At 33.7% G+C, this 13666-nt stretch overlaps 1 protein-coding gene across 1 annotated transcript in view; it reads left to right on the forward strand.

The window, feature by feature from the left end:
• Positions 1–680: 680 nt before the first annotated feature.
• LOC118738100 overlaps positions 681–13666 on the forward strand; it is a 27327-nt gene continuing 14341 nt past the window's right edge. Inside the window, exon 1 of the mRNA XM_036469022.1 lies at positions 681–1041. Within this exon, the coding sequence (XP_036324915.1) occupies positions 681–1041 (361 nt within the window). The remainder of the gene's footprint in view (positions 1042–13666) is intronic.

Below are 13666 nucleotides of genomic sequence, written 5' to 3' on the forward strand. Positions count from 1 at the left end.
CAACAACAACAACAACAACAGCAAGTGGCACATAGTAACAAACTGAAAAAGTTTATACATTTTTGCAAAGGTTTTCATGTACACTTCGGGCAGTAGGATTCCAAAATCACATAGCAAATATTGAACTGGAAAAAAATAATAGAAAATCAACGCGTGCTGCATATTTTACACAAAAACCAAAGAAAAGTATGTAAAGCATAAATCACTTGAAAATACATACATACATACATACTCGTACATACAAAAGCATAAAATTAATATCGTTCGGACGCATTTTATCACTTCCGCTACTTTCAACCAACCCTCCCTCCCTCCCTCTGGCTTTTCAGCTTTGTACTCGTCGTAGTTACTTATCGACTAACTGCTCGCTTGCGCGCGCCCCACATTGCAAGTATCTGCTGATAACCAACCGACTTTTGACAGCTGTTAAATACGCAGTGGCCAAACTGACAGCGACGATAGTTGCACATGTGACAAGTAACGATTGTTAAAAAGCGTAGTGTACGTATTTGTAGTAGTGTGTGCCTCTCCCTGCAAAGAATAGATTAAAAAAAAAAAAAAGAATTAAAATAAAATTATATGAGCCCACGCTCCTCGCTTAAATCAACATCAATTTATTTGATTAAACCTTTTTCATTTCCCGAAATAGAACTAACAAAAAAAAAAACGAATAAATAACAATGAAAGTTAAACTCGATGCCGCGAAAGCCAAAATTCCCCCCATACTCACTTCAGCAATGACCAGTCAAGAGGATGTCAACGATGTGTCCGCCGACGATAGAGCTTTAGCATTGAAGTTAGAGCGGCGCGCCGAAGAAAAAACAACAGAAACGCGACACTTCCATGTGGTGGCAGAAGATACCGAGGACGGAACGGATGAACTTGTAGAGGAGATTGCAGCTGAAGCTGAGAACATGCAAGAAGGGGATTTTGATGAAAATTCGTCGAGTCACAATTCATTTGATATTTTACCAGCATTATCAGCATTGACATCGACTACACCGACAACAACAAATGCTACACGGAATAATCTTATCGTAAGTGCGTAATAAATACCAGCAATCACTCAATACAACTATCACCAATAGCTAGGGATGACAGCGATTAATCGTTTGATTTAATTAATCGATTATTTTTGTCTAACTTACGATTTAATTGTATCGTAGTCGATTAATTGTAGATTAATTGTAAAATATTTTCAAGAAATATGAATTCTGTAGCTGTCGAAAATTGCAAAACGGCCCACTGTTAAAGCTGCAAAACTAATGGTGATTTCGTTTCTATCAAAAAATGTTGCCTTTTGATTGCCACTTTCTCTTTTCGTGTTCGATTCTAAATTAAAGACAAAGGGTGAGAAAATTGTGGGTGCCTTTCTTAAAATGTCACACTCTTTTAAAACAAAAAAGCCACATTATCTGCCCTGTGAAGCTTTTTCAGGGGGAGATAGTTGCCCCGAAAATCAGATGGTTGTTTAAAACGACAATAACTATTATAAAATGCGTGAGATAGACAAGGATAAAAAGTCAAAAAATGCCTTTTTACAGGGTTGAGTGTAACATCAAACACATTTTACCCCGGGGGAAGGGCAACATTTTTTGCAAGAAACGAAATCACCATAAATATGTAGTTGCAAGTTGGTCAACCTTGAGTAAATGAAAACGGTTTACCCAAAACTTTACAGACTTTCGAAAAAAATACTGTCATTTAGTTGGTACCTCGGTGCCTACTAAGCGCCTTCTTTCAAAAGCTGGTGCTAGAGCCACCGAGAAACGCAACCGCTTAACAACAAAACGCTTATCACAACTTTTGTTTTTGCAAAAATGGTTACTTAAGAAATAATTATCGGCGCAAAGAATACTCGTTTTTTTTTTATTTAAGGCTAATTAACAAGAGAATTGGGAACTTTTTGTGGAGAAATGTTTTTGTGAATATTCACTATAAAATATGCCTTTAAAATTCGATTAATCCATTATTTCTCAATAATCGCAATTAATTGCAAATAGTATTTTTTTTTTGATTGTGATTAATCAATCGACTATTTTATTTATTTTTGTCATCTCTACACATAGCTTAATCACACTAAATGAGTTATGCATACTTAGGCATTGCATAGTAAGACGTGAGAGTTGTCACATAAGGAAAATATTAAAAGAGTTTTGGGTGTAACAGCTGCCGCTCAATTGGTGCGCTAATCGTTGCGTTTTCCAGCGCGTCCATTTTTTGCGTTTTCTCTATTTTGTCGCCTTTCTTTCTTTCCGTTTTCTTCACAGAACACCCTGCCAAAAATAAAAATTCCATTTGCACGGCGCATAGTATTCCTCAATATAAATCCCACCATCGAGTAGGCTTTAGAAGAGACTAAATCAATGTGTTTGAAAAAGTAAGTTTAGTGTCAAAAATAATTCCCAACCCCTTAATTTCGGATTTACGCATTAAATCAACCCCATTTAGATAATACTGATTACAGTTGATATTAGTTGGAACCTTTGTATTCATATACATACATTTGCATTCTTTAATCGGTGCTTAGAGGTGGCTACTTCTCCTCGGGAGGGTCATGATTCAATTTCTGGTCCCTCCAACATCAAAAAGTATTTTCAAATACCGGTCGCCTCTCGACAGACAATGGCAAACCTCCGAGTGTGCTTCTGCTATAAAAAGCTTCTTGGTAGGTAGAGTATTTGTGTACAATATCGTTGAAAACGTTTAAGCGCCAAACATTTATTTATCGGGATCCTCCTCAAAAAACCTAGAATATCATTTTAAAACTATTTAGGGGTTTCCCTTAAACTAAAAAAAGCCTTGAAAACTTCTAAAATCTCAAAACTTTAATTGAGAGGTCAAGATTTGTATATTGATATTCGAAGAAACAAGATTTAAAAAAAAAACGCCTATATTTGTACATCCAAAAGCCGGTGAAAACCTTCGAAAATCTTCAAAAAATAAAGTTTCATACATACATATGTAAATATGTACATATTTATATACATACATGCATATAGTACATACTTATGTATGTTTGCATACATATATGTAAATACATGTCTATAAATGCTTGTATATATGCATATACTATATATATTTCTTTTTAACATACGAATCATTAAAATCAATTTCACAAAACTCGTTTCTGAACGCTAAACACATTTATTGTTTAATTAACTACATATTGTTTTTCTTTGTTTAGCTTTTGCTTCTCTCCATTTGATTTTTAATCGTAATTCCTCTTTAAATCTTCTTTATCTGACAGATACAGTAGGTGCGATAGAAATATCAACAACGTCAACGGTATTAAATGGGGGAGGGGAAGCTATGTATGTACATATGTATGTAACCAGTGTCGAGTTATTGAGTCGCTGAGTTGTTTTTTTTTTCACGTCAATGCCATTGTATTGTTGTAGTCATGGGAGTCTTTTTGGGGTAACTAAGTATGTATGTAGTACACTGCATTGCTTTTGCCTTTTCGTACACCTTTGGAATTTCAATTTACACTTTTCATATTACGTTGTTTCTTTTGTCTCTGTGTTTTTTCTGCTTCTGCTCCTCCTTTCTGTTTTCTTATTTTCCGTTTTTTCTTTTATTCTTCGCGTATTTCATTATATGGTTTATTCTCCAGTTGGAATTTTTCTTACTTTTGACATTTGGCATATATTTATACAAATACATTGATAGTTCCGACGAAGAGTAACACACTATAAACATGAAATGGGTTGCTCTCTATTCCTCATTCGCATTCGCAGCAATGAATTCGTGCTGTTAAATAAATGTTAAGAATATTGCATGCAATTTATTCTTGGCACAATGACATATTTAGCAAGCTGTTCGTGAATAGTAGCGGTGATTTGAAATGTTATCAATTTAGTATTTGTTAACAGTGGTTGCATTCAACACGTGCATTATGACAGAAAATGTAAATGCATATATGCATGTACATATGTATGTGTATGTTTGGCTTCATTTGTGAGTTCACGCTCACTGTGTGTATGGCAAAATCTCAAATGTTAGAATTAGCTGCGCATTCACATTATGCTCGAGTCAAGGTCAAATGTCGTAATAAATCTTAGGAATTGCGAAATTAATTTTAAATCTGTAAGTGTTTTCATAGGTAGGATTAAATCAGCTCTTTTAAATTTTATGCTACGCATTACCAAGATATTTGTTGACACTTTACTTATTTCCATTATGTGTTGTTGTTGCGTTCCCTAACTCGCAAGAAGTTGCAAGAATTTACAAGAAAGCGTTCCCGTATTCAGTTCCCTGCCAAAGTAAAGTAAAGATGGGAGAGTAAATTGGTTCTCTCTTTGACAGAAATTGCAAAACTTTACCCGAAGAAATTTTGCTGGTAATTGTTGCGTTCCCTAAATCGCAAGAAGTTACAAGAATTTACAGGAATTTACCAGAAAGCGTTCCCGTACTCGGTTCACTGGCTTCTTTTGCTTTTTGACAGCTCTACAGGTTTTATCCAAATGATAAAACACAGCTATATATCGTCACCTGAAATGGAAAGTCATGGCTAATATTTTTTTTTTTATTATTATTATTTTTCAACAAATGTTGTGAGGAGTTGTAATTCGATGAAATCCACCATATATGTAAATCAAAAAGTGAATTTTAAATTTTTTATTAGTTATCACTTTTTGCAATTCATCGATAATGTTTGTTACGTCTTTTTACATTTCAAGTGACGATAAAAAAAAAACAAAAAAACTATGTCTACGGTGTATTTGACAGTTTTACCAATTTTCACCTAAAAAGAGTTTTTGGTTTTTCCCTTTTTCTCCAAAGGTGACGATCCTTCCATTTAAACAAAAAAATTAACCAAAAAGTCTTCACTTTTGTCCCTGAAAATACCATTCCTGTACCTTGTTTATTGAACAACAAAAAAATACTAGCAAATTGTGTTATTAAAATAAAAAAAAATTTGCAAAAATCAGCTCTTGTTGCTCAATAAGTGACTATAAGTGACCTTAGAGTCAAGGTGCAGGGATGGTATATTTAGGGATTGTAGTCGAAAATTCAAGGCTTGATTAAAGCCTAACTGAAAGATTCCATCACCTTTTGCTTAATTGCAGTAGGTACTCAAACTTCGAACAAACCACGTTTTTTTCCACCTAAAATGCTACTCATCGTGAACTTCCTAATTATTTGGTTATAATTGCCAAAGCTTGTGTTTCCGTCGTGTGTTGTATGGCCTAGCCTACCGTCACTTAATGTCCTTAACTGGAGGGAGCCCTTTAAGGTCACATGTAGAGTGTTATGATACAGTGTGGAGTAAGGCCTGGAGACCTATATAGAATATTGTGTACTTTCATCGCCCTCATTTCCTTTGTTATGTTCACTGAGTCGTGGTTTAGACAATGTAGAAGTTTTACTGACATAGCGTCGTGATCTGGAGTCTATGTTGAGGACATGGTGAACCATCATCCATTCACTTTTGGCGATATGCCCAGTATTCCGAGCTGGTGAAAATTTAAAAGTTTATATATACCAGCCTATAACTACATACTTCCAAGCAATGGAACCGATTACTCAGAAGTACCTGAAAATGAGAAATTTCACCGTTTGGATAGAAAGGACCTAGACCAAGTATTTCATGCTCCGCAACGAGAAATAGCGCTCCCACTTTCGGCCATGGCAGTCACTGCCAGAAACTGGTTGATTGAATTGACGGGACTGCAGTTAATATGTAGGATTGCTGGCTGTCTGGAGGAAAGGATGAGGCGGCGTAAGACTTTTTGTGCTTCTTGTGCAGCTTTTATGTCGCAAAAAAAAAGTTTAATAATTATTTAAAATTCTCAAAATGATCAAATGAATTATTATATCTACTTACATTTGAGAATAGTCGTGGTAGTAGTAATTAGTAAATCGTGAATTTTATATGCAGTTATATCTATACATACTTGTATAACTATGTATATACATATGTACATCCATCTGAATATTAAAAATTTATTTGTGTCAACATTCAATTCGTGAATTCTCAACGCAACAAAACCGAAAAAATGACGATATAGCTGTTGCCATAAAAGGGTATAATTTCAAAAAAAAAGGCTTAAATAAAAGCTAAATGCAAAATATAAAAGGAAATAACAATGCATTAAATGGCACGATTTTTCATCATGGTTGTGGTGTGCATTAGGGATGTTCCGAATGTCATATTTTTCACATTCGCGAATGTCGGGAGTGTCATTAAAAAATCTATAATCAATTTAAGTTATCGGTTTTATAACTTAAAAGTTTGGTAAATTATTTAAACATTAAACGACTGCTTAATCTGTACAGAGTTTTAATCTAGTAGTCAAAACTCAAAAGAGGCAAATTATATTTAAAAAAAAGTAGTTTTGCTGCCTTTTTCTCCCATGAGGCGATTTTTAAGAGGCTCGCATATAAGACCGGCTGCACTGAAAAATTACTCACTTGGAAAGCTGGCGGGTAGAGCCTTCAATTCAGCTTTAATTTCACATCTTTTAATGTCTCCAGACTCTACATCCGAGCCTTGGCTTTCGCCGGAGGAATCTAAAAAATCGTTTAGTAGTACTGAAGATGAAGGCCCATCAGAAGATGAAGGCTTGATATACTATTTAACCGTTTAGCGCCTGAAGCTAAAAGCCCGTTATTGTCCGCACCCTAGCCAGACAGACTTAGAGCCATTTCAACAATATTAGAGGGGACTCTCTGCCCATGTGCACATTCGAATTCGCAAAGCATTCGTATCATTTGATGCGAATATCGAATGCGAATCATTCGCATAACGAATGCGAATGAAAAATATTCGCAGCATCCTTGGTGTGTATGTATGTAAACACGCAATGATTTTAAATACTCAGTAAAGAAAAGTCAGTAATCTCATTGAAAGCGACGCAAAAACAAACAGTCCAATTGATTTTATATTCGGTTCTTAATTGAAAACATTAAATTTATGTCTTTGACAAACACTCGTATTTTAAGTATATTTACTACAATTAATACGAAATGTGTAAATTATTAAAAATATTTTTATTAAATGATACTTTGAAACAAGAAACTTGTACAAAGTTAACAATTGACTTATGTACATATGTTTGTAGGTATATACGTTTTTACATGTCGCTAGATCATACATTCAAAAATAAAATATTAATACATGCACTTAATATAAAAAAACTGCTAAGGCATTGATAAAAACAATTCGCTGAATTGGTTTTTTTTTCATTTTAACTGAATTAAAAATTTGTAACGTTTTTTTAGGCCACAAATAAATCTTTTTCCATTTCACTTTATTTTTATTATACTATCTAGTATATATGTATGTACATAAGCACAAACTTCGATTCGATTCGATTCATATTTCTGCTAGCGGTAGACAAATGCGGGTGTAAAGACCTTTTCGCATACTTATTTGTTAACAACAATAACTCACCAAATGTTTGGAATTCCTTTTGTGTAGCTTTCATGGTGTTAAACGCAGGTAGTTATTGAAATACCTTTGTATGAAGATACGCTATACATATGTATGTACATACCCTGCAGGAAATGTATCCAACTATAAGTTAACTTGGAAGTTAATTAGGAAGGAACTAATGCTAACTATTATCTGTATATATTCTTTGAGGAAAACTAACTATATTCCTAAGGCGATGGCCGCGAAATAGTCACTTTTGGATATAAAATATCAATAATATTAATTTTTAAAATTTTTGTTTTACTTGCTTATTTATTTAATTTATTTAATATTACATACTTGTTTACATATTCGACACAACTTCAAAATGATAATATAAAATTTCGATCTTCCTTCTATTTGTCCTGCATTCGAAAATGTTTTTGTGAAGTGCAGAAAGAAAGTCTATTCAAAGTAAAACTTTTATGAGGATATTTAAATAGGAACTAGTTTAAAGAAAACATCTGCCGACTACGACTGCATTTTTTTAAAAATAGTTTCAAGTTAGCTTTTTGTAGCTACCCTGACGGAAGCAAGTGATTTTTTTTTTAATGTTATGTTTCGAATTTTGATAGTCCTTTTACTCAAAAAAACCATTTGTGTCTTGGAAGTGTGAAAAAGAGTCTGTGAAGTGTAGAACGCAAGCGTATTCAAAAGAAAGCTACTGACTTCAAAGTTGTTTAAACCAAATGCATTTTAAAGTAGTTGAAATTAAATTCAGAGTCGAGCAGTCGACTTGCTACATGTCTGTTACTTGTTAGCTTCCAGAAGGTCCGGGCTCGGGACACAAGTGAAAATGTTAATACAATTTTTTTTGTGTCTTTCAAATATGAAAAGGCATCTGTCCTGGGACATCGCCATGTTAAATAAATGAGTTCGTTGCAGGGAAAGAAGTGAGAATTTCAATTAGTTATCATTGAAAATTAAGTTGTTTATAAATTACTTTTAAATTAATTAAATTTCCTGCAGGTTAAGTACAAGTTATATATTTTATAGAAATCCAGCAAAAAAGCTAACTACAAGTGGGTCAGTTTTTATCTAGTGATAATTTTTTCCTGCAGGGTATGTAAGTGTCAATATATAGATATTTAAATATATTCGAGTATGTACATTAGGGTGGTAAACTTTTTTATACCTGTTTTTTTTTCTTAAGTTAATTAACATTTAATGATGCCGCCAGAGCTACATACGGAGGTCGAATATTTCTTTTATAACATTTTAAGCTTCTAGCTTAAGACTAGAGTTTTCTGTTATGGAATAATTTGATCCTCGGAAATCCTTGAAAAACCTGGTTCAAAATTATCGCTAAATATATGCTTTTTCGGGTTAAGCGGTTCAACAAGCGGTGGAACAAATGAAGTAGCAAAAATTAAAATAAGATGTGTTTTGTGACAAAGACTCTAACTCAGTAAATGTACAAAAAAATTTGTTGGCCAACATCGCAAAAAAATGACGTGATAGATTAAAACTGAGAAATACTACATACTTCCTTTTCAACAATTTGGGTGCAGTAATTACGGAAATATCGTAGCTTATGGGTAGGTATTCTTGGTTTCCTTCCGATTCCTTTAGGCTTTAGGATAACCGTTATGCGAACAAAGTTACAATAAACATGTGTCGAATTCGCTCGGATATAGACAAAAATACGTGATTATTATGTTTCCACTTTCTATAATTCTGGGGGTGGAACCGGAATAATTAAAAAAAATTGATTTTTCTGTGTAATTTGGACCACCCTAATATATATATGTACATATGTATGCAACCCAATGCATTAATAATTTTTCTCTTGGCATTTAATGGCGTTAAATGGAATTTTTTAGCTTTACAAAACTCTTAATTTTCACTGCCAATAAACTGATAAATAGATAAGTTTTCTCCACGGCAACTGTTAAATCTAGAATGCTATGCAAATAAACTAGATCATGACAGTTGCTTTTTAGTTCGATCGAAGATACAAAAATGAAAATACAAATAGTCTTTAAATAAAATCTAATAATCTCAAGTAACAAATAATACTTTTCAAAATATTACATTTTTGCGGAAGTGGTATCATTGATATCGGATACAGATATATATTTCGTTATTAAAAAAATAATATATATTGCTCATGTATTGCTAATGATTGCGATAAAGCAAACTTCATATTTATGCATTTGATCGAGACCATTTTAAAGATATGTATTTTGCAATGTACGAGCATCACCCCACATATATGCAAGTGCATACGTACATAGTATGAGCATGTACATTAGACCGCACCAGAAAAATTTAGTTCGCCGTATACCTGTGAGTCTAAAGTATTTTTGCAAGGCAATTTCGAAAAAAAACATGTTTACCGAGCGTAGTAACATTTTTCGCCATATTTTCGGCATTTACAGTCGGATCTTAAACAATGATATGTATTTCGATGTTTTTGTCTGGAGGACACACTCTTTTGTTTCAAAGTTCCACTTACCCACCAGCTCTGTCACCCTAACGTACCACCTTAATTTCAGAATTGCAAAACCACTTTAGACTCAGTGGTATACGGCAAACTTTTTTTGGTTGCTTTTAAGGTGGTACAATCTAATGTACATCCATACTACCTACACACACGCGAAATGATGTGAGTAAAAATGTAATTTCCTTACATTTCCTGAAATTTCGTTCTTATTTTCCGCACGCGATGTTTTATTTAATAATAAAGGAAAAGGCAGGCTATGAGTCAACCCGGCTTTCTGGATTGTTTTGAGTTTATAGTAAAAAAAAGGAAAGCCCACTAAGCTACTAAATTCAGGTAGGAAAACTGGGCGCCAAGCAATATGTCTCCAGTACAAATGGGGGGTGGCCAAAGCAAAGCAAAGCAAAGGGCGCCAACCACACAGTCATTATAATTTGTTGCATTTTTTATGCATTTATTTATATGTATGTGCATTTTTACTTACATAGATATGTATATAGGTTTATGTGTAAACTCATATGGACTACCCGCATTTTATAATTACGACCTAACTAAATGGCTTGACGCCAAAACTGCAGGCGTAAATTGATTCGTAATGAGAATTCACAATGATTTTACAAACATAATAAAATCTAATTAAAAAGCTCGACATTTTTACGAAAGTTTGTTGATTATTATTTTTTTTTTTAATATTGCACAAAGTTTGAAACTTTGATTTAAACGGTTTTTATTGAAGAATGAACTATATTTTTATAAAAATAACTCAAATTAAATAACAAAAAAATTATAATTGTGAAAACTTGTCAAAATTTGGTGCGACTAAATTTTTTTCGGCCACTGTATGCACATATGTAATTTTTTATTATTTATTTGTTAACCAACTTAATACCAAATCAAATAGTTTATGAATACATAGATGAATTATACATACATTTTTTTTTTAATAAGGAGATATCAATTTTGAAATCTAATATAATTGCATTTTAATAATACCTACAAAAATGTATGTTTTTCATTGCTATAAATGGTGAGTCACAATTTCTAAGGTGGCATGATTGAGCGTCACAATTTAGATTTAAAAAAAAAACCTAGCATACATCTCTAGCGAATCCTGAACTTTTAAGGAATTTCTGGGACGTTCAGGACCGTAGCGTTGACAGGTGCAAAATGCAAAAGTTGGACATTTATATAAATCCCAGAGTGGAGGGGCTTTCTTACTAAACATTCCTAAGAAATTATATAAGGTCATAGTATCGATTTGAAGACATTCATTTTCAGTGCTTCGTCCCGCTAGATGCTCCATTCAGATCACTGCGCGACGTGGTGATAATAATTTTTTTTAGATGAGGTCATTTAGTCGAGTAATATTAAATTCAAGTTTTAAGGCGGGACCCGTTTTTGGTGCGAGAAATCCGAATTTGAAATAATTTTTGCGATCCGACTAATATTTATTTAGTACAGCTTTCATACAAAAAACACCCAAAAATTATCGTAAACGGCCAAAACCGTTGATTTTTGTATGTGGTATTTTTACACTGTGGAATAATCATTTTTGGTCTTCACCAAAATAAACCGACCAATTATTTTACAGTGGGTTCAAGTTTTTACTTTTTCATCACAAATTAAAATATACCAAATACACGTAAATGAATGTATTAATTGGCTTTAAACATTATTCTAGTCTTCAAATGCCTACAGTAAAATTTAGCTAGCAATTTTTTTCATATAACATTTTAATCCCTTAGTTTCTGCCTTATTTTGGTGAAATTTCATGTAAATTCATTAAAAATGGCAGTTCTACAAAATTTTTTAAATATCACTCGCTGACCCGTAGATGAAAAATTATCCAATTCCCGTAAGTCCTCTAAATATTCGGGTAATACCATTTTTCATGTCAATGACCACTCTTTGATTTTTCGGTTTTAATGTTCATCAAAATTACACCAACCTCTCTAAAACTGCATTAACTGTAAAGATTCACAACTCAAAAGCAACAAAAAGCTAGAAGCTAAGTGTCATATACATATGTAATTCCACAAAAACTGAATGCATTCCGAGAAAACTGCATTCCATTAAAAAATTGCAAATTCCGCAACACTTCTTCTTAATGGATTTAGCTGGTTTTGATGTTTTCAAGCTAATTTTCGCATTGCTTTCGTATCTCTTTGCCAGCTACAGCAAACCAACGTGATAGAGGCTGACGCAAATCACATGGCAAGTTTTACGCTGAAGATGCCACCATTGACAATCAAATGGCAAATAAAAAAATCGAATGAAGGAACAAAAAAAAGCGTGTAAAAAATAAGAAATATTTGGCACTTTCTTTCTGCATTTGGGCTTTTGACTTCGATTGTACCCAATACACAGTGGGATTGCTTCAGCTGCTGTTCAGAAGTTGGGGAACACGTTTTAGCAACCTTAGCGGCCTTTGCCATTGGCTCATTTCCGTAAATGTTTTTTAGAGAGTAAATTTTCTCATATATCTGGGTATTTCCCTCAAAGCTCAATCTTTGAGTGAAATGCCAAAAAGCCGCACTGTTCTGTGCCCAATTATGAGAACACGCTTTGAGCTCTCTTTCTCTCTCTCTCTAATTTGCTGATTTTTTTTTAGTAAAAGTGCCGGTTTGTGAAGCTAAGATCTCCTTACGGACAAGGCAGGCTACATCGGTAGGCCCCAACGGCAGCGCGGTAAAGGTGGGCGGCGTACTTTGTGAAACTGAAAAATCAGGTTGTTGTTGTTGGTAGTTTGGTATTTACTTTTGTCTTGGCACTTGTGCAAAGCCGCATGTTTTAACTTGAATTGAATTCTTGGTAATATGGATGACTCATCCAGCAACAAAGGTACGCATCGCGCCACTTTTGCTTTGCTTGTTGACTGCTTCTTCATATAGATATTCATTCATTAAAAATGGTATTTTACGTTGGCAATGTTTTTTGTTGTCGTTGTTCGCATTCTGATGTTTTTGTTTTTGCTTTTTATAGTATTTAAATCACAAATATTTACACAGCGAATTTTTCCTTGAACTAATCTCACATTCTGTGTGTGTGTACAACGTAAACCTCTACGTTCCGATAGTTTTCATTCGATGACGTTTTAGGTTTATGCTCATTGAGATTCGCTAAGTGTAACAAATCCCTGTTTCCGCTGCTTTCTTGGCAATTTGGATTTGTAAGTTGCGGATATTCTAAGTATGAATGTACATACATACATATGCATGTATGGACATGTATTGATGCAAGCATAGTTTACGGGGTTGGGCAGCTGTGTGCTGCCACTTTGGCGGAGCTTTCTTAATGCCTAACCTTCGAAGTGGAAATGGGTTGAATTTCAAGGCCAGCTATAGTTGATAGAAAGAAATTGGCCCTGAGTTATTTACAAGCACACACGCATCGGTTCACGCATTCATGTTTGTATGTATGTATGCATACATCTATATTCTGCAGGCTTTGAAGGCGGCAGGGACACTTCCAAAAAATTATATTTATTCTTACCTATTCCAAAATCTCATACCTACCAGAGATTCTATACTTTGCATTCGTGAAACCAAAAATCATTGTTTAATAACCGACTGCAATGCGCGGAACCTGCGATTGCTTTATTTGTGGACATAAATCTTAGAAAAGCAGGCGCTCTCTATACAGCTTTTGTCAATGGTGAAAAGCAGTACAAAATTAGTTATATATATTTATATAATGCCATAAATTCCAAGCGATTCCTAGAAGTTAAAAGAAAAACGAATAAAAGTAAAACAGCTTTCGTTTGTGAATAACAACTAGTATGTTTATTTAATTAATTAAACTTG

Source organism: Rhagoletis pomonella, unplaced genomic scaffold (genome assembly GCF_013731165.1).
Source record: "Rhagoletis pomonella isolate Grant_MI unplaced genomic scaffold, Rhpom_1.0 Rhpom_scaffold_00004, whole genome shotgun sequence".
In the NCBI taxonomy this organism is placed as follows: Eukaryota; Metazoa; Arthropoda; class Insecta; order Diptera; family Tephritidae; genus Rhagoletis; species Rhagoletis pomonella.